This window comes from Paralichthys olivaceus, chromosome 22, assembly GCF_024713975.1.
Source record: "Paralichthys olivaceus isolate ysfri-2021 chromosome 22, ASM2471397v2, whole genome shotgun sequence".
Taxonomy (NCBI): domain Eukaryota; kingdom Metazoa; phylum Chordata; class Actinopteri; order Pleuronectiformes; family Paralichthyidae; genus Paralichthys; species Paralichthys olivaceus.
In genome coordinates, this window is record NC_091114.1 from 3,234,221 (window position 1) to 3,255,173 (window position 20,953).

The 20,953-nt window shown below is 41.3% G+C and overlaps 2 protein-coding genes across 7 annotated transcripts in view; one reads left to right on the plus strand and one right to left on the minus strand.

Annotated features, from left to right (window-relative positions):
* Positions 1-4,196, plus strand: part of focad (focadhesin) — a 36,960-nt gene extending 32,764 nt beyond the window's left edge. For all 4 annotated transcript variants that reach the window (XM_020100170.2, XM_020100171.2, XM_069518598.1 and 1 more), the window contains 7 exons: positions 145-405; positions 1,259-1,348; positions 1,532-1,709; positions 2,006-2,103; positions 2,436-2,687; positions 2,864-2,939; positions 3,969-4,196. In XM_020100170.2, the coding sequence (XP_019955729.2) occupies positions 145-405; positions 1,259-1,348; positions 1,532-1,709; positions 2,006-2,103; positions 2,436-2,687; positions 2,864-2,939; positions 3,969-4,042 (1,029 nt within the window). In that variant the 3' untranslated portion in view covers positions 4,043-4,196. The remainder of the gene's footprint in view (positions 1-144; positions 406-1,258; positions 1,349-1,531; positions 1,710-2,005; positions 2,104-2,435; positions 2,688-2,863; positions 2,940-3,968) is intronic.
* On the minus strand, positions 3,317-9,610 carry hacd4 (3-hydroxyacyl-CoA dehydratase 4). Of its 3 annotated transcripts, XM_020100173.2 has the most exons (7): positions 9,269-9,610; positions 8,149-8,255; positions 7,409-7,536; positions 7,199-7,308; positions 6,091-6,197; positions 5,584-5,688; positions 3,317-4,447 (listed from the first exon to the last, which is right to left on the minus strand). In XM_020100173.2, coding segments are annotated over exons 1-7 (642 nt in total). In that variant the 5' UTR covers positions 9,271-9,610; the 3' UTR covers positions 3,317-4,364. The 3 variants fall into 3 exon arrangements, with proteins under 3 accessions (XP_019955732.2, XP_069374705.1, XP_069374706.1); XM_069518604.1 differs by having other exon boundaries at positions 7,199-7,536; positions 9,265-9,562; XM_069518605.1 differs by having other exon boundaries at positions 7,199-7,536; positions 7,619-8,255; positions 9,269-9,547.
* Positions 9,611-20,953: the final 11,343 nt, after the last annotated feature.

Consider the following 20,953-nt stretch of genomic DNA (forward strand, 5'->3'; position numbering starts at 1 on the left):
TGAAGTATGCAGCTAATTTTTAATACAAGATAACAAATCTGACCAAACATTTGATTCCAGCTTTCAATTCTTTTGATTTCAACATTCTGATGATACCAGAGATGCTTTCGGCTTTGAGCTTTACAGCCTGTTCTCCTCCTGCAGCACCAGACCCGGGCTCGCCTGTTTGAGACCCTGGGCATGTGGATGAAGCACATTGCAGAGGACAAACTCCAGGTCTACTTGGAGACTCTGGGCCTGCAGCAGTTCCAGGCGGACCTTCGACCCCAGCGTCTGTCGCTGTGCCGCTCTCTCCTGCAGGGTCTGGCTCAGGCCATGGCCCTCCCGAACCCCCCCAGTAACTGCTGGGCAATCCTCTGCTCCACAGCCGAGAAGATCTTCACCCTCCTGCCCAATGAAATCCAGGTATAAAATCAGGGTTGACACTTTGAGTATGTCAACTGTACCTCAACCTGACCTGTCCACACACTTCAACTGCTTTCAGTGGTCACTCATCAACTGACAGGTTCTGATCAGATGATGTGAGTCGACCTCAAGCGATGGTGACTTTGTCTTTATGTTATCTGTTGTCATAGAATAGTTTGCCGGGGGAAATAATCAATTGCCATGTTTAATGTTTCTGTGTGATATCCCAGCAAGCTGTGTCATAATTGTCCTAAATATTATTGAGGTGTGAAACGGTTACAAATGAAAGGAAATGAGTTATAAGTCCTGTTAGCACCACAGAAACAGGCTTTTTCTCCTTCTTATATTCAGATTATTATATTCGATGGCTGTCCTACCATACCTACCCTACATTTAAGATTCAAGATGTTTATTGTCATGTACACAGCAGCTAAACACAGTTTACAGCATGTAATGAAATTCTTACTTTGTTTTCAATCTCCCAGCATACAAATATTATCAAATAGCAATAAAAGAGAGAAGAAATATATAGAAATAGAAAAAAGTGCAAGTAATACTTTACAAAATGTAATAAAAATGTCCGAAAATGCAGAGTAGATGTAGATATGTTTATTTAAAGTGCAGAGTGTACAGATTATTGTGATGGTTACTGCACATTGATTCATTCACATTTGTAGTTGTGTCAGTGGGGTGAGGGGGTGGGGGCAGAGTTCAAAGTTTTATTCAATAGTCTGATGGCCTGTGGGAAGAAACTGGAATTCCAGATGTTTGCTGTGGTCGTACCAGGCCATGACACGGATCTCTTTTATTGCAATACACTATTTTCTTGTAATGCAAAATTCATTCGTTTTAGGACGATGAAGTGGATTTGTACATGGGAGTGGCCAAATGTCTGTCGGAGCTGTCTGATACAGAAATTGATCGAATTGCTCGAGTCACAGAGGTACAGTATGATGCTTTCTCCAGACTTCTCCTATTCTCTTTAATCTGAGCTCAGCTTGTAATGGCGGATTTGCCTGGGAGTAAAAGGAACACTTTATATATGTGTAACTCTTTATATTACCAATGCAGTGGCAGCTTCTGTTTTTAGATCAGCTATATTTACATGTCAGAGGTCTTTCTTTAGAGTCAGATGGAGAAAACGTGCTTCGTCCTGGCTTACCTGACTTCCCAAGGCAGAGTTCCCCTGCTGGGTCTCAACGACATCATCGCCGGCGTGCTTCGCGGTTGGCCGAGCCGCAGGGTCGGCTGGCTCCTCCTGCAAATGTTCTATCAGTGTCGCCTGGCCACTGGCTCCAACACAGGTCAGGACCTGTCGAGCTGGGAAGTTTCTACTGCAGTGTATGAGAAAAGTGGAAACACATCCATAACTGATATGATACTTCTGTGCTCATATTAAAAGTCATAAAAAAATACTTTCAAGTGTTAAAAGAGGACATTAGGGGGCACCCAATACCACACACTGGTTTGGGTGATTGATTTTGTTGGTCATCATTTGATATTTGAGTTTTTCTGTAAATGCAGTATGTTATATCTGTGGTATTGCTGTTTTATCATCCGTCCTTGAGTTTGCACGTAGACAGTTTGTTCTTCGTCACAGGCGTCACCAGACGAATGGAGTGGCTCCTGGAGTTGATGGGCCACATCCGAAATGTTGCCTATGGTGTCACCTCTGTCGCATGCGGGGACACCAGAATGGTATGTTTCCGAGCCATGCTGACAAACTGCATTGTGGGATGTTTCTCGAGCCGTAAGCGTGTTGTGGCCGCATGCCACAGATGACTGTATGTTAGGAACTACGGGTTACAGCATGTAGCTGAGAGTTAAGCTCTGCTCAGGTGAAAAAAGTCAGTATGTTTGTGTGTCTACAGAATAATTCATATTGTGATGCAATGCGTTTAATTTCACAACCTATACGATTCATCCTAAAACAGTATCATGAAATGAATTAGTTTTCTAAACTTATTTAGTAGCTAAAATAAAAAGAGTGAATATTGGACTTAGATTCATCAGGTGTTATTTTTCCGCAGGCCACAGACTTCCTGTTCCAGGTCTTTGCTGCTGCTGTAGTTTCCTGGGGTGACCACTTCATGCCCCTCCTGCTCGGCATCAGGGCCCAGTGGTTCCCGTGGCAACCGGGCTGCAAGCCCCGCGCCCTGCGCCATAGTCTGTACGGGCAGGAGTCGCACACCGACCGCGCCCTGCCACAGTGCCTGCTGGGAGTGTCCCACAGCTTGGCTCTGCTTCTGGACAAAGAGCCTTGGAGCAGCCAGACACAAAAGGTTAGTGTTTCTGCTTCAGTTGACAAAGAGCAAGTCTGGAGTCTCAGTCTGGAGTTCAGGGCCCTACCTGGAGGATGGAGAGGCACACGGGGTTGTGGCTGATCAGATGGCTTAATAAGTATTGTTTCAGTTTTTCCGTGTTTGACAAGAGTGTGACATGTTTGTGTGTGTCTCAGTTCATAGACTGGCTTCTCAGCATCACAGAATGTCCTGACCAGAGTCTGTCGACTGAGACCGTTTTCACAGCCAAAGGTGAGAAATCCAGATGTTAACAGCTCAAACACAGACAGCGCACACCGCTTACAAGGAGCAGTGGAATTAGGTCTGTACCATTCATCCTTAGTAATAAGCCCACGTGCTCATGGGATCTCATTTGTAATGTACAGCAGGGACTTGGCAAGGCGCTGTTACTCCACGTGATGCAAAGTCGCAAAAAACTGTCAATGATCAGTATTTTGTTTTCACTGTTGATATTGTGAGAGGCTTAAAAATATTGTAGATTAATTGTGAAACCCTTGGGGGTCAGAGACGTCAGAGTAGGCGGTCCGTCACGCAGCCCGGGATGCATTCACACAGTAATGGATGATATACATGAAGGGATCCTGTGGAGTTTTTCACAAATTGTTCAATTTTGTTGATGAGCTCAGGTTTATTTGTGTGACAACATGAGAACACAGGTTACAATGCTGCCTGATCCTATTTGATACTGTCAATGGCCAACTGTAGTACCCCCCCCCCCCCCCCGTGTTCATTTTGTCAAAGAAGAAATTGATGAAAATATTCATACACAAACAAATCATTTATGATATTAAAGTGTGAAAAATGCACGAAGGGACGAACTACTGTTTGAAAGTCTTATTCAGCATCTGCAGAAATCTCACATTGCATCTTATGTTTAAACAGTGTTAACTGTACAAGAAGAAAAAGAAAATCAAGTTTTAACTGAAGAAAACATGTCTAATGCATTGTTGACTCAAACTAAAAATAACCGATTGACATAAAACAAATGCAGGCAACGTGTTTGTTAATCCTTCAGGATACACAGTGGGTCGTGATGAGGAATGGAAACACAATGAAAAGCTCCACAAGGGGGGAAACACTGAAGCACAGTTATGAAAAGATGTACAAAAACATCAGCTTGCAAAAATCTAGGGAGAACTTGATACTTCCCTTCCTGTTAAAGTTGCATCATACATTCAACCCGTTGTTGGCAGGGACAGAAAAAGTCATTGTTTGATTCCAAGAGTGGTTTATCACATGGTCCTTGTGTTGTGGTTCCAGCCGCCCTGTTGGCCCTGAAGTCCTCCGCTGAGTTCAAGAAGAAAACTGTGTGGACCAGAGCGTACGGCTGGTAGTCCAGAGGAGCCCCGATATTCTACGGGAGCTCCGACGCCAAGACTGAATCTCTCCTCCCGCAGCTTGATGGGCATGTATACATATTCATATGAGAACAATGTCAAGAGGAATGTGCTCTGTCAAAAATTTCTATTAAAAGTGTAACTGAAAATATTGAATTTGGTGGCTTCTACGTCTTTTAACAATTTATAACAAATCAAACTCACTGATTTTTAAAAAAAAAAAGAAAAAGTAACTGGCTTTAATTTTTCAAGCCCTCATTATCCTCTGAACTTTCTGGGAGTCTGAATTTTTTCTCTAGCCTTTCGGTTCTTCTCTGCGTCATCTCCGTTTCATCTTATTATTCCATTTCTCCAGGTGGTGTTTTCTTTCCTTCAGCAGCTGCCAGACTGATACGCAGGCTCCTGGAAAAAGAAAACACTGCTGTCACAAAATTGGCAAAAACACAGTGTCTTTACAGTAATGCCGTGTTTATGGCACAGATCTACCAGCTTTAAAAAGACGGGCCACTACAGAACTGTCCTTGCAAATGTATTTATGAAGTATAAACTCAGCTGCGAACAGAATACCACTTCAGCTGATAAGACTTAGTGCGAGATGGTAGGTTACTCGTCTTCAGTCCTACAAGTTTAGACGCATAAGCAACTCATTTTTCATCCAAAGAGTTGGATTAACTGACGACCACAAGTGTGGGTGTCTTATGCGTTGGGACTATTTTTTTGTCAAACAAGAATGTATCCATCCTCCCCGTAATTAGTTAGGTTTAGGCAGCAAAACTACTGGGTGAGCTTTAGGTGTTAAGGGTTAACAATGAATGTGCAGCATTTAAAAGAAATGCATAAGATGTAAGCAGTTCATAATGGAATAGTTCATCGCTAAAAGAAGTTAAATGTTTTAGGTGTATTTTATTATTTTTACTTTGTGTCTTGAGGTGTTTATTAAAATCAATTTCATCGTACTGTGCATGTTAATGTTAGTGCAATATCTAAGTATGTCACTATAAGGCCAAAAGTGTTTAGAGGACCTTTAGCTGTTCTAGGTTGCGCAGCAGGTTTGTTACTGGCCCAGGTACCCCCGAGGCAAAAACAATGTTAAACTTAGGTTTAGGCAATAAAACTACTTGGTTTGGTTTAGGTTTCAAAAAGGTTTGGCAACAAAACGACTTGGGTATAGACAGCCAAACTGCTTGGTTAGGTTGAGGCAACAAACAAACTGGTTAGGATTGGGAAACATAACTATTTAGTTTGATGGAAACCCAACTAATTTAGGTTTACAACTCATTCACATGGTTTGCTTCGTGTAAAACAACTATTTGGTTAGAGAGCCCACAGAAAATCTATCCCATGTGTATCTACTGTCTGCACAACTGATCCCGTTGTGACATTCTGCATGAGGATGAGGTTGCTTCTTTTAAAATCCTGTCTGGTTGGGTTAAAATCCATTGCTCAGTTATTATGCATTCATTTCATGCTGGGCCACACCCCTGCAGTCCATGTTTCTTTAACGCAGTGCATTCTTTACGCAGGCTAAGTAATCTTACCAAGAGTGAGAACAGGCAGGTACATCAGCAGGAGGAAGGGGTGGTGAATGTTTGAGTTTAGTGTCGTCGGCTCAAGGTACGGCAGTGCCTGGTAGATGATGAAACCTGAAGAGGGTAAAACAATGAGTTTTTAATCCGACATAGTGCTCTGTCATGTCCTGAAGACCCATAAGGACTTTTCGATTGTGATTATCTAAGTGTTGGCCTACAGCCCGTGATGGCTCGTTGTCTGTTTGTCTTGACTGTCACTGGATTGTGTTTGTTTGCAGCGAACAGCAGTGTTCTCTCACACACACACTCAACTAGAAGGAGCTTTCCTCACACACTTCCTGGCATTTTATCATCAGCTCTGCGCTTGCCAATTCATTTCCTGTATGCACACCACTTTTTCTTGCTCAACACCAGTCTGTGACGCACTCAAATGAAGTAAAGCTTGTGTTGTTGAGAATTTGTGCGGCTGAATGTATCGATGTTTCCCCAGATCGACGGCGAAACAGATCGCGTCACCTTCTGTAGCGACCGACAGGATGTACAGGGGGATCCAGAGTGTGTAGCGAGTCCACAGCATGGCGACTGAGCGTTTATCCATGACTCGCAGCAGCTCATGTTGGTATCTGTCGTCAAAGAGGACACATCAAAATGTTGACTAAGGTTATGACAGGCCATAGTATTATTCTGTATAGTAACTGTCAGTAAGAAAAGATGCACGACTCTAGTTTTTACATTTGACTCTTGACGAATCTTCACGCTTTATTTCAATTCAACTCTTCTAGCTGCACATTCTACATGATGTGTGCAACCAGTTTATTTACAATGATTCTGTCAGACTTTTAACAAACAGGGGCAGTTTTACCCTCAATGGCTTAAAGGTACAGTGTGTAGAATTTTGTGATATCTAGTGTTGGAATTGCATGTTGCAGCTGAACACCCCTCACCCTCTCCTTCCAAACATGAACCTGTGGTAGCTTCAGTTGTCATTAACACCCAAAAGGTATTTAGTTTGTCTGGACTAATGTAAAAAACATGGCGGCCTCCGTAGAGAGGGTCCACTCGATGTAAATATCAAGTATTTAAATATAAAGGGCCTTTTCTTGTGTAGAGAAAACTACAATTTATATGAAACTAACTAGTGAAAACATCATGAGGATTATCCTTCATTAAATTCCTGCCAATAGATCCCTTTCACCTCAATCTTACACACTGGACCTTTAATTGATAAGAAAATGCCTGAGAAGTTTTGCAGACTGTTAGAGAGCAGCTGGTAAACACTGTAGAGCATTTAACCACTAAATATACTGTATATTTCCCAGGAGTTGGTGGAGACCAAAGACTATTTGGAAATGCTGCAGCCCTGCAAAATACAATGGCATGTCCAAAAGTGAAATTAAATGTACTCAATACATTTTATAGTAAGATACTCAATTCATTTCTCAAATATTTTCACTAACTGGAACCCTAATTTCACATCCCACATGACATAATCCATCTTTGCTGGAAAGTAAAAAGTAGCAGCTGGTGTCACTGCATTCTTGACAGTGCCAGTTTTCCACCTTTTATAAAAAGCACAGGCAGAATGGACGAAGCGAAAAACAGGAACAAGATGTGATCCTCCTACCGTAAGAGGTCCAAACTGTTCCACAACAGGAACTGGACACACACGACCAGTTTACTCTGGATCTCCTCCAGCGTGATGACCAGGATCAGCACAAGGTTCTTCTCCGTTACCTGAAACAGCAAAGAGGGAGCACAACTCTTTTCAAGTACTTTTTTTTTTTTAACACCATTGATAATGACTTTCCACCATGGATGAGCTGCGGGGACACACGTGGATGAAACGGGGAAAGAGTCTGGCTTTCTCAATCCCATCTGCGATGTGGAAAAGCTCGAGGGTGGAGAGCAGCTGGCACAGACTCATCACGAAGCCAACCGAGTAGAAAGTGTCTGCTAAAGCATCTGTAAAGTTTAAAAAAAACAGATTTGATCATTCCAGCAAATTCCCTGTAATGACAGTTATCCCTGCTCTCCCTCTACTCACCACTTTGCTAATGGAGCGGTAAGTGACGTGCTTGAGTCCACGAAACGCTTTTGGAGTTCCAGGGGTGAACAGCATTCCGGCCAAATCCAATACAATGAAGTAAAGTACTGCCTCCATACTTCTCCTGTGGTGTTATCCAAGTGTCCCTAAGCCCTGACATTCAAATTCCAATCCAAATAGTCATTTACACCGTGTTTTAACCTTAATGTCTTCTGATATCCTCCTAGTTACTGCAGTAACTACAGCTATCGCAACTTCTCTATTGAGTCAGGGCTTACAGACACTTGGATGACGCCACTGTAGTTTTTTTTTTTTTAAACATAAGATGTGGTCACCATTTACTATGATTGTATTGCATTTGGCTGCAACGCTGTTGAGCCGTGACACTCCAAAGGGGTTTCAAAGTCAAACACGTCCCCCAACCCCTCCATCGGCCTTGTGGTGAGCAGATAATGAGTGAATGGAAACTATCCCTTTAAAACCCATCCCGGTTTAGCGAGCAGGTCTCGTTCTGTTGAGACAAAGCTCACCTTGACCAAACGTGAGGAACCTGGCTATGGTGTTGGCCAGTATCCATGTGTGTCCACAGAACTGGAACAGGTTATATGAGAAAATGTAGACAAGCCTTAAGCTCAGCCTGAAGGTGGGAAAAAAAAAAAAAAAAGTGCACAAATCAGTTCATCATCTGGTTTCGCGAAATTTGTCGAACGCAGTCTGGACATTACGCTGCATTATGACTTGCTTCATTACTGGAACATTGTTTTGTTCAAAGTATGTGTATGTCAGCCTTTCTTTTGTTTCTTTTGCAAAGGGTCATAACAGTCCAGGAGTAGTGGCTTTTTTTTTTTTTATAATGTTCATTTTATATTGTGTAACTTCCTGTAGTTTAGTATGTTAAGCATAATGTTAATTTACCATTTTATGGTTTTTAATGCTGCGGCTGTTGTTGGCCCCCGGTCACGGGAGCAGCTGGTGCGGTGGGAGTTCCCCGGTTGATTCGTGGTTTTTATCATTTACCGTGTCACTGATGTTTTCTGTTGGCTTTCACATGTGTGTAACATTCCTCCAATGCACCAGCCTGCTGGTTCTAGTACCACAACTTGTAATTTCATTTGTTGAGCTGATGTGAAGTGACCCTGATTATAATAGACCAGCCTGTTATAGCACGTTGACCCACACCCACTGTTGGCTTTATCACTGAAGTACACACGTGTCATTAGTTTATGTCATATTCCTCTAGGAATATACATGTACATACTCTATAAAGAAACAAGGTGATAAGGTTCCAAAGTAGTTTAGTTCATCATACTGGAATACAACGATCAGTCTGAAGGCATTTGTAGAGATTGTTTTCTTAAAACATAATACATTTGAAAGTATACATTACTATACAAGACAAAAGTTCACCGTGAAACATTTTAGATTTTCACCACAGAATGCAGATAAAAAATGTAAAGAAAATACACTGAGTGTTTTTATATCACGGTGCTTTTGTCTTCGGAGCTTCTCTACAGGGATTTAGCTGTCAGCAGCTGCAAAGCTGACTCACCTGTCAGACCTCAACACGCCCTGAAAATACAGAACATTCCTTCTAATACTGTGAACTCACATTCTTGAGTATTCACGTATTTAAGTTAAATACTCACGTACATTCTCCCTCTAAGGTCCCTTCTTTGCAACTAAGCAGAAGCAGCTCAGAACTCCTGTCTGAGTTTGAGGAGATTCATTTTTCCAGATGAAGTTTGTGGCTCCGTGCAGCTATTTTTCCCTCAGTAAACACAGACCTTCCTCTTTCTTCATTCTCCTCCACAAATGGAGGCAGAAGAAATGCAGCAATATCTCTGTTTGGCAGTGTTTCCTCAGGCTGATTGTAACAGCCTTAACTTTACAGCAACTAGGAAGTGAACATGTGTAGTTCCAGCGTCCTCTGAGAAAACTATGAGCTGTGTGTCTGCCAAGAACACACAGATCAGAGGGAGGAGAGAGCAGCAGGAGAAAGACACACACCCACACACCCACCCACACAAATTACATGTCTACCATGTTGGTGTTAGCAGCAGGAGCATTTGATACCCCTATGTTCCTCCCAGTCAAATCCCAACACCCCCATCAACGTATAAAAACATGCAAAATTCACCTTAGAGCCCATCTGAAACTTGAAACATAACAAAGGGAATGCAAAAGTCTGCTAACCCATGAAAATATTACTGATAACATACCAGTGATCCAAATGTGCACGTAACTACAGTGAATCACAGATATGGCTCATTAAACCCTTTGAATATATTGGAGAGGTAGTTGTTATCTTAGTCACGTAGAGTTAGAAGTTCTGATTTGGTTCCTGTCATTTTTATGTCTGTGTTCAGAATAGTTTTAAGTTCAGTGAATGTTTACTGGTAAATGGAGCCCACATGACTGTAGGGTGTAGTGACTATGATCGGTCACTCTTCCATTGCACAAGTAAAACTTTTATCTACATTATATATGACTATTATGCAAACTTGCTTGAGGGTTGATATCTTAAAATCAATTCTGACTTATAGTTATATGTATTAATTTAGAGACCATCATAATAGAATGTGGATTGTGGAAGCTGTTCTTCAGAGGATGAAAGAATGTACATGATCTCTAGTTCACCAATCCCATGAGAACACTGTAGCTGTGGAACGTCCCCAGAAATAACATGCTTCATTTTTTGAAAATTCCCAAAGCAGCTGCTCCCTGTGAATGAATCCACGTTTAGTGTCTTTGAGAGTATTTCTTGCAGCAGGAAGATGTGTAGGGGGGGGGGTAAGTCAAATACAGTGTGTGTGTTGATGGTTAAGGAGGAACGAGTGCAACAGTGTGGCTCATTGATGATGTTTTAACAGTTCAGCTCTATGGCACAGAAGAATAAGTTGTATCCTATTTACGAAAACACACACACACACACACACAGTTCTTGATAGTGGGACATATTCCATCTACTTTAATGGAATTTGTTGATGACATAATATAAGTAGACCTTTAGTCACATAGTAAATATAAATAGAAAACTCCAGTGACTATATATAACTTTTTATAGAGATATTTCTATTGGTTCTTTTGGGGTGTCTCTGCAGTCTTAAACAGCTGCAAAGTGTTATTCAGCTTTTAAATTGGTATAATTCAACATTTTAGTATCAACAACAAAGGCAGGAGCAGCAACAATATGTAATGATAATTATTCTATATTATTAAATTCATGTTTATTTATCATTCACTACTCAGGGATGAGTCAGGAGGCTGCTTCGTAAGAAAATCTAAGTGTTTTATAGAGAAGATATGTGATGGATACAAATTATGATGGTTGTTATGTGTGAGTAGTGTGCTACGACCAGACAGGTTCTATTATTGAGTTGAAACAGACATGAATCAACTATCAACTGACACAGATGTGATTATGTTAACATCTCCAGATGTGTGTTGTCCTAGGTGTGGAATAGATAGATTTAAAAAATCAACATAATGTATAGATAGATAGATAAATGGATTACCTTAAATATGTTTGTAACGTTTGTAATCACACAAATTAGTGCACATAAGTGTTCTATCATGTCATCGAGTGAACATATTTATTTATTGGTTCATTGGGTGTTTCTATGGATAGAAACATATCTGTGTTCACTCTTCACAGCATGTTACTCTCAGTAAAACAGTATACAGTGTCCTCTAGTGGTGGAAAGATCTAACTCATTCTGCAGAGATCAGGGTTAATTAAAGTGTCCTCAGATGTTTTATTTGATACAGTCTCCACTGAAGCAGATTTAATGCGGATGAATAATTCAGCCATAAAAAGGTCAGATGCTTGCAGCAGAAAACATACTGTAACTTAAAACAGTCGGAAACTCAGCACATGTATTTACATCAGCGTTTCAGTGTCACAGTACGCCTCGGTGTGACGGTCAGGGAAAGTGACCAGGGTCAAAGGGCAGGCGGAGGTGGAGGCCAGGGCAGAGAGGAGGGTTGTTGCATAACTGCTGAGGGTGAGAGTGAGGATGACGCTTCAGTCGAAATGATAAAATATAAAATAAGATGAAAGAGTCGTTCTGCTGTGGTGTCATCCAAGTGAATGTAAGCCCCGAAATTCAAATCTTCATTTTATTAGCCTGAATATCTGAATGTCGTGCTTATGGCAGTGTTGCCAGATGGGAAATGTTGATTCCTAAGTGATTTAGTGTAGAGAAATGATCCTTCTCAAGGCAAAAGGCTCCTATTTCGAAACACGGATTTAATTAATCTCGCAATTCATGCTGGAGAGAAGTCTTGTGAGAAGAGATGCACACTGATGTGATCTGTATTTTACTGTCCCGTTGTACTATTGACAACTGATAGTAAATAAATAATCAAATGGTCGCACATCATGCATTATTGATCGTACAGAGGAGAAAATCTGGCAAAACTGGCTTACGGACACCTTGATGACACTACAGGAGCAGTGTGGAGGCATTTTATGTTTCTCACCCCCTGTTTGAGGAAGTGGTCACCATTTACTTCAACACAGTTCACCCCTGAAACTCCAAAAGTGTTTTGTGGACTCAAAAACTTTACCCACTCCTCCATCGGGATATCCCAATAAAGTGACAATGAGTTTAGGCCGTGTTGCTATGACGACGAAGCTGACAAATAGCCAATTCTAACAGACCTGAGTCTGAGGATGTAACCTGTTATCATCTGCCCCCTCTCTTTTTGCCGATTAAAGGCCAGTGACAGATGGGAAGCACATTAGTGTGGTTCTCAGTTCTCAGGGCCACGTGAGACCACTATCGGGTCCTTTCTGAAATTACAGAGGATTTTCTCTATCAGATGCTTGGCTGCACTCAAGAACCCTGCACTAGAGAGTGTGAGGAATATGACCTTTCAAGCCAGACCGCAGAGTCTTAAAAAGCTGTGTGATGGAATTCTGTATCAAATATAAAACAATCCTAGTAATGTAACTGGTGTTTCATTTAAATTGTAAAAATGTTGTATATTGAAATGCTTTATACTTACATCAGGAGTGGGTCCTCTCTTACAGTAGCCCAGACTGGACAAACTAAAACCCCCTTTGAGTTTTAGTGACAACTGAAGACTGCCACAGGTTCTCTTTCATATTTGCAAGGGGAGTTTGAGGTGCATTCAGCTGCAACATGCAAGTTCACCAATGGATGTCAGTGAATTCTACACAATGAACCTTTGAATTAGGAAAAAAACATTATTCCAAAGTCATGTTGCGTTTTTAAAGAAAGGGTCTAGAATTGTCAGGAATTACTTTGCCACAAAATTGTCTGAGCTAAATGCAAACATCAGCATGCTGACATTGCGGATGCAGGTCGGATATTAGCCAAGTTCACCATCTTAGATTAGCAGGTTATTTTTTTACCTGTAGTATTATCAGTATTTTACCTGGTAATAACTTGACCAAAACTCATGTCAGTTTCGTGTTTGGTATTTATTTATAATTACATTCATTTGTATCATTTCCATTAGGGTGTTGATGGTGACAGCTAGAATCAGTACATGAACCAGTGATACCAGCGATGAAGGAAAGCTTCACCTTAATCTTCACACCCTCACATCGGCATTGACACTGGTTTTAAATGTGTCCTCCGGTGATTTAATATCACACTTCCATCAAGTTGGGAGACTTCCCATGCTGCACTTCCCCCATGGTGCAACTTGATGATGTGTCTGGAAATAGACCCAGGTTGTAACGCATATTTTCTGTTTTCGTCAAATACGTGGATCCCTTCCACAGATGAGGTTATAACTGTTTTCTGAGGCTGAGTAAACTGAGCATCAGGTGTAAAACCAGCTCTTTCATCCGGACTCGTGAAGATGAATGAATGAACGTGTCTGGATGAGTCTCTGTCAGTTGCTAAAGAAGACGTCTCGCTGCGTAAAGAAACACACTTGGCTTTTACAGGCTATTTTATGACTTCTCAGAGCTCAACACAGTATATTACACATGTGGCCTTAGTGTTTATTATATGCATTTATTTATTTTTGCTGCTGCTGCTATGGAGACATAGTTTCGGACTGCACTAGTTACAGTGGACGATGTTATCGAAGAGAAGCAGCGTATTTAGCGGTGTGCTTTTCTCATCAACCACTTAAGTCGCCTTCTTAATTCATTCTGACGAATGGCCCGACATGATTGACCGCCCGCTGTTTTAATGTGGACTCCACAAGTAACTGTATCCCCTCAAGACCTGCACTCACCAGGCCATCGCACTAAAATAGTGTGCTAAATATATCCTGTTTGTGCGGCTGGGCTTACAGTAACTGAGCCCGGGTCAACGTTTGGACCCGCAAGTGAGGTTCTCATTCTGCTGGGCCCCCATGTTAACCCCCTGTTTATGCCTCTTTTTGTGCAAAAGGTACATCATTTGTTTCTGCGCCTTGGTTTGCTGTGTGGTAATTTGATTTAACGCACATTAATAATGGAGGATACATTTGATTTTGACACAGGACCCTTGTTAGAAGATATTTATTTGTCCCACTACGGAGACATTTACTGTATTACTGCAGCAAAATGGTCATTAAAAAAAGAAGCATCAGTAAAAGTGATTAATAAGTAAAGATATAATCAAGACACAAGGGAATATAAAAATATTAAATTATATATAGAATGTAAACAGAATATTTGCAGTGCAACATTATTTCACATATATGAAACTAAAATTGCACAGATTTATAAAGGTGCATGTAAACTAATGAAAGTTTGAACTTCTATCTCAAGGAGTTTCCTTTTCATAAGACTCTTGCCTCTAACCATGCAGCCTCATCTCCTGAACACTGCATTTATATTGTCACAACTTCGGCCTCAACTTAAAGCAACACTGTAACTTTTGCCGAACACTAGCAGCTTCTTTCTGTTGGGCTCTGAGTCTGAAAGGATGCATCATTGGCCTGATAACAAGTTAACAACTCATTAAATGTTGATGTGTGAATTAGATCCAGGGGCAGGGGAGGGGGGGGGCAGATCCAGGAATTTTTTTTCACTTTCTTTAGTATTGTGAGATAGGATTTTTTTCAACATTTTCATTGATTTCTCAAATAATAATTTGTGGATCTTGATCAAACGTATGTGTAATTTGGTCCAGATTAAATTACAAATCTGGATCTAGTGAATTTAAATGTGGTTTCCCGAGGGAAATGTTCAATTATGTGAAAATAGTTGCATCATATTTCTTAAACTCTGTTTCCCCTCTCAGCTTTTCAATTTCATCCTTCGTGTTTGTCCCCGCTAAACCTGCTCTCGTTTCAGACTCTGTCATTTCTCGCCCTGCCTGCAGCGCTCATCAAAATCTAGAAACCGGACCTTCCCCAACATCTGTAGAACTCTCAGTGAGGGCTGCTGGTGGACATTTCAGCCCCGAGTCTGCATGTTATCGTTTGTTTCTGTAATCTGTCCCCCAATTGCCACGGTGAGGTTTTGAGATTGGGCTCATGTCTTGTGCTGGCCAACCTCTGTGGTCACATTTTCAAGCTTTAATAGAAATTCTGCAGTCTCGAAAGGTATGGAGGTCATGTCCTGCAAAATTGGAGCCTCTAGCCTATACTTAATATACGTCAGTCTCGAATTTGAATACAATTAAATCTAATCTGCACAATTCCTTATGAGGCGATGCTGATGGGTGTATGAAGTACTGGAGAGTGAGGTGTTCCACCCTACTGTTCCATCTCCATATATCTTTACCTCTTATCCTTTGAGGCCCATGGGGCGCTGGAGCCAATCCCAGCTGACAAACACGGAGACAAACCAGCATTCACTTCATTGATTGATTCATAATTTCATTGATTGATTGCTTAACGTGCAAATTAACACATACAGTCAATTGAGAGTCCCAAGTCAACCTAATTCCTATTTGTCTTCGAACTGTGGGAGGAAACCCACATGAAAACTCCACACAGAATGACCCTGGCCGAACTGGGATTTGATTCAAAAAACATTCAGCTAGGCAAAGAACAGATTGTGCCTTTTGTCCTGTTAACATATCAATTCCTATTTAAACACACCTAACAAAAGTGTTTTGTGTTGCCTCCATCAGTCATTGTTTCTTTTTGCATCACTACCTGCGCATGTTGGCGCAGGATATACGGGTTGCATGCTTGCATCCAGTCTTTGACACATGTAGAGCAGAGTTTCACTCAGTGGGGCTCAGGGTCCTCTCTGGTTTCCGATTCACTAACTACAACATTATACAGTGCTGGCAGGAAGGCGGGTGGGGGGGGATTTTTTGCCTACCAACAGCAACAGCAGACATCACAACCCCTTGGTGAGTTCAGGGTTCGTTGCCAGCGAAACCTCAGCGTGCCCAGTTATTCATTCCAATCAGACTGGACTCCCTGGCGCTGACCACACAAGCAGCGGTGATACAGATATTTCTATGTTTTTTATTCTTAGATAATCATTTTATAGATTTTCACAAACGCTGTATGAAGCCGATGGCATAGGTTTTTATTCATTTGAAATATTACACATTGGAGCAGCATGGATGTGGTGTGGCTGATTCTGTCGGCAGCAGGAAGTGGAACTGAAAGAGTTAACAACACTACACCAATACACTACACACACTTTTGGCGTGTAGATTTCAGTCATATTAGCGTAAGTTCATATAATATATTAGTGACATTGAATCTGGGTATTTAAATTGATAATTTAAGTTTCAATACATTTTTTCCATTATCATTTTAGGTAAACAACTGAATTAACTGCTTTTGAACTATTCAGGTTGTCCTTATGCAAATGTTTTCACAATATACTTTATCTAGGCACTTCTACATTGATTTAATTTAATTTCTTTGTCCTTTTTTCCAGCTACGGTTTTGTTATTCTAAGTTTTATATTTGGATTATATATAATCTGTAAAACGAGCAATGAGAATGATCAAAGATGTAAAGACGGGTCTTTTAATGACTTTAAATAAAACATAAAATAAATAATCAGGGAGCAAACATAGGTGTCTGTCATCAGATTCAGACTAAAACACAATCCTGCACAATCGGCACAAGATTCATATTGGCTAGTCATGATCCTAGTGATGGCGCCCTTGAGACTAGCATCTGTGGCTAAAAGAAACTCATTCATTTCAAAGTTATTCACACCTTACATTAGATTCCGGACGAAACTGCAGCACTACCAGATCTGTTGTCTATGTAACTCTAACTCATATATATAGTTTTATTTATGTTCATGGTGACACGACATCAGTCTTAGCTCATCGCAGTCTGTTCTCCTAATCTTTATCTTCACCTGCATGATGTAAAATCAAACAACAATAAACACCAGGACTGTAAAGCAAGTTAATATCTCAACCTTGTAGGCTTGACGTTAAATTTAAAACAGTATTTTAGTTTGACTGTTTTGCTGCTGAGGGACAAGATAAACAGATATAAAGCGATTGGTAAGATTTTTGTTATCAGTTATTTACCTGTTGAAAAACTCTCCCAGTAAGTTCATGATGCATCTCACTGAAGCTGTTTTCAGACCTGCACTGAACTCTGGATGTTGCTCCTGAAATTATCTGGAGGTTCTGTCAGTGTCCGAGTCAGTGGCTCCGGACATCTTCTTCCCAGCCCTCCAGAAAAATGTCTGGTGAGCCTGTGTGTGAACACAGCAGGAACGTTCATGTGTAATTCAAAGTGAGCGAGTGGGCGTGTTGACATTTCTATTACCAAAAACTGAAGGAATACAAATAACTTAGCTCTACCCCTCAACTGAATTTTCCCAACATTTCCGTATCATTGTGAATGCGTCTGACCCGCACGATCACCTGCTGTATTCCTCATAAGTGAAAGACATACTCTGGAAAATATCTATATTTCAGGTGTTCATGTCTGAAAACAGCTTTAGGTTTTGCTTCACCTGTCAGAGCCTGATAACATATAGCTTTACCATTCTTATAAGCCCATACACTGCTGTTGACATCATGAAAACACCAATCATATTTCCCCACAACTTCCATCTGACACTGGAAACCATGTGTCGGCGAGCAGGCCTCTTTAAAATGGCTTCGTCACAGAACAATAAAAGATGAGCTGTCTATGGTGCTGAAGAGTAACTTCCAAACCATCTGTGGTTCTTGCCTTTTATCTTCTGCAGTTACAACTTTAAGGAAGCTTTGTCAGGCAAACAAAAGTTTAAAAAAAGATTCTACTGGACACCATAGAGTTTAAATTTGAAATCTATCTACACTTTATCCATGCATTAGCGGTACTGCCTATCCCTCGAGTTTCACGGGGCAGCTGGGTATTAGACAAAACAGGTCAACAGTTTACCACAGGGCTGACACACAGAAACCATTTACATTCACACCTATTTACAGTCTCAACTGTACTTGTATGTCTCTGGACTGTGGGTCTAGAGTACATGTATGCACAGGGAGAACATGCAAACACCACACAGAAATACCCCAGGACATTGGTTAGGTATTCAAACCCCAGATTCTATAGACTTCGCCATAACACCTGTGCCACCATGCTGCCCGTCATGAGTATGAGACATCCGCACTATTACAACATGACTGTGAATTGCTGAACCGAGCAGACTGGTACAGGAGGAGATAGATGGGGGGGTCTTAGGTTAGGTCACCTTCATGTTGTTGGAAATCCTCTTCCTTCATTTTAACAACAGTATCAGTACTATATAAATCTTCGTTGGGAGATTACGTCAAAGTCAACACACTCATCATAGTTATAGGGAAGATCTCACAGACAATACTACCAAGTTGCATCATTGAAAATATAGGATCCAACTATTTGGCGGCTAAGTCCACCACATCTGCAGCTTCAGCTCAGAGCTCAGAGTTACTGACCCCCGAATCAGAGGTTGCAACTGTAACGCCCCCTCAAAACGGAAGGTCGGAGGAACTTCACCTCCCCCAACTTTAAAATCCAAGATGGCTGCTCCATGTATCAACAGTACTGAAAGTTTTTACTTCCATCCAGCCTCCCAATTACTCCCTGTGGACGCTTCACTACAGCGTTAGTATGCATTGAATGCTGCGTAATGCATTGTTATGAACTGGTTTTTCATTCCAAGGGCCGAGCCCCGACATGAAATGTTGTCGGGAAATCTCAACCTCTGTTTCAGGGGTTCAGCCCCAGACTCCAGAGACAACAGTGCCAGATAACCTGATCTCAAAGGTTATCTGGCTATATCTATCCGCCCCCTCTCTCTGCCCCACTTTGTGTTATGCTTGTTCATCTTTGATAGAATAGAATCTTAATAATCGAGTTCCGTCATATATCAACGAGCTCAGAGCATCGTATTATCTCACTTCTCCTCCTGAACACAGGCTCACTTGTGGCTCCTAGAGTCTGTAAGAGTAGAACAGGAGGAAGAATCTTCAGCTACCAGGCTCCTCTCCTGTGGAACCAGCTCTGGGTTTAAAGTTAGACGTTCCTCTTTAATAAAGCTTATAATTAGCGCTGGATCAGATGAGCCCTGAACCATCCCTCAGTTATGCTGCTATAGACCTAGACTGCTGGGGGAACTCCCATCATGCGCTGAACATTTCTCTATCTCCCTCACTCTCTGTGTCCCTCCCACACTTACTTTACTACATGACACTAACTTTGTGGGGGGGTTTCACACACATATTTGTTTTTACCCCTCTCTTTCTCTCTCTCCTCTGATTCCAGAGCTGTAGGATCAACAGTAACAACAATTAACATTAATAATGTTGTTATTATTATGTTATTGTTATTCATGATCACATTACGTGCTGAAGAACTGAGAGAAAGTAGGATCAAGGATAATAGATTTGTAGGGGAGAGGTAGGATCCACATGCTCCTTGCTCTAATGTAATCTTTCAGTTTTATTTTGGTCAATAAAGGTTAAGGCATTTATTGCAATTTATTTATGCCATTGCTTAATACTTCAAAATAACCGTTTAATATGAAAAATAAATTCTCAACCCCACATTTTAAAAAACAATGTCATTATGCATGTAGTCAGTCAAAATGACAGATCGAAGCTGCACCTATTTATGCTTTGGAACCTCTGGCATCTTTCAAAGGCCCCAGGTCACCCCTGGCCTTAGACTGGCCCCCACTGACACAGACTAACCCCTGGAGAGCTTCAACAGTCAGACGTGCACGACGTTTCTCTCCTCACTGGGTGACTTGTTGCGGAGTTGTTGTCACTTGGGTGTTTATCTGCCACACTGCTTCCATCTGAGGTGTCACAAAACCCTGCCTGCACTCCCTCCTGTCCGACATAGCTGCACTTTTCACATTTTGCCGCGGTGCCTACATTTGAGCCGCGTGTGTATTTTTAAAAACAGCCAGTGAGTCGTCTGTCTGCTCAGACATGTTATCCGTCGGTCCGGCAGAAAGAGGCTGTCACTTATCTTCTTGTAATGTTCTAAATATACGTTCATTGCACCATTTCAGTCAACACTTGGTTTGTTGTCATGACAACTGATCTGACACTGGCATTTGAGTCCAATCGTGATATAGATCAATCGATCAGTTGTTGATAATTATGTAATATATATATATATATATATATATATATACAGTATATATAATTAATACTATTATGTTGATGTTGTAGCCTAACAATCACAAAAGAAAATCTGGCTCATTTCCATTGGTTTTATTTTTATTGCAGGAGAGCATAGCGTAGATTTGTACCCCTCCATGGCAGGAGGCATTATGTCTGACGGCCCCATTGTCATGGAAGTGACGTCCCAGGAGAAAATACTGGGGGGAATTTCCTCACACTTGGCATCAACCTTCACTCGACTCGAAATTTCGGTTGTATTGCTCTCAGATTTGGTTATATTCTCGATCCATGGCACTTATCTGGGTGTCCACCTCATAGGTTGAAGCTGTGGTGATTGTGTAGAGCTAAGACGTGTGACACATCCATGTTTTAGAATTTCTTTGCTTCTTTGCAGCAACATGCATGTTTAAAGCACGGTCTCCGGTCAAGTTTGTTGTCAGATCAGAATCTGCGTTATCGGCCAAGCATGCAAACACACACAAGAGAACAACAAAGTTGTGTGGAATGAGTTTTGTGGCACTGGGGTTTCACTGTGATCTGTGCAACAAACATCACCCTTTGTCCTTAAACTCTCGACTCAGGTCAGCTTCCTTTAATAGACGAAATAGTACAAACCTGCTCAATAAAGAAAGACATGTAAACAACAACTTGGCTGGGCAGAGCATGTATCCTGTTTTCAGAGATCCCCTTTAACACATGTGAAAACAATAAAAAAATGAAATTGCATTTTGCTCCATCTCCCTCAATGAAACATCCAGAGGCTATAAACATGAAGGTATTGGTCTTTTCAAACGTTGAGCAACTGAAACGAGTCTGATGC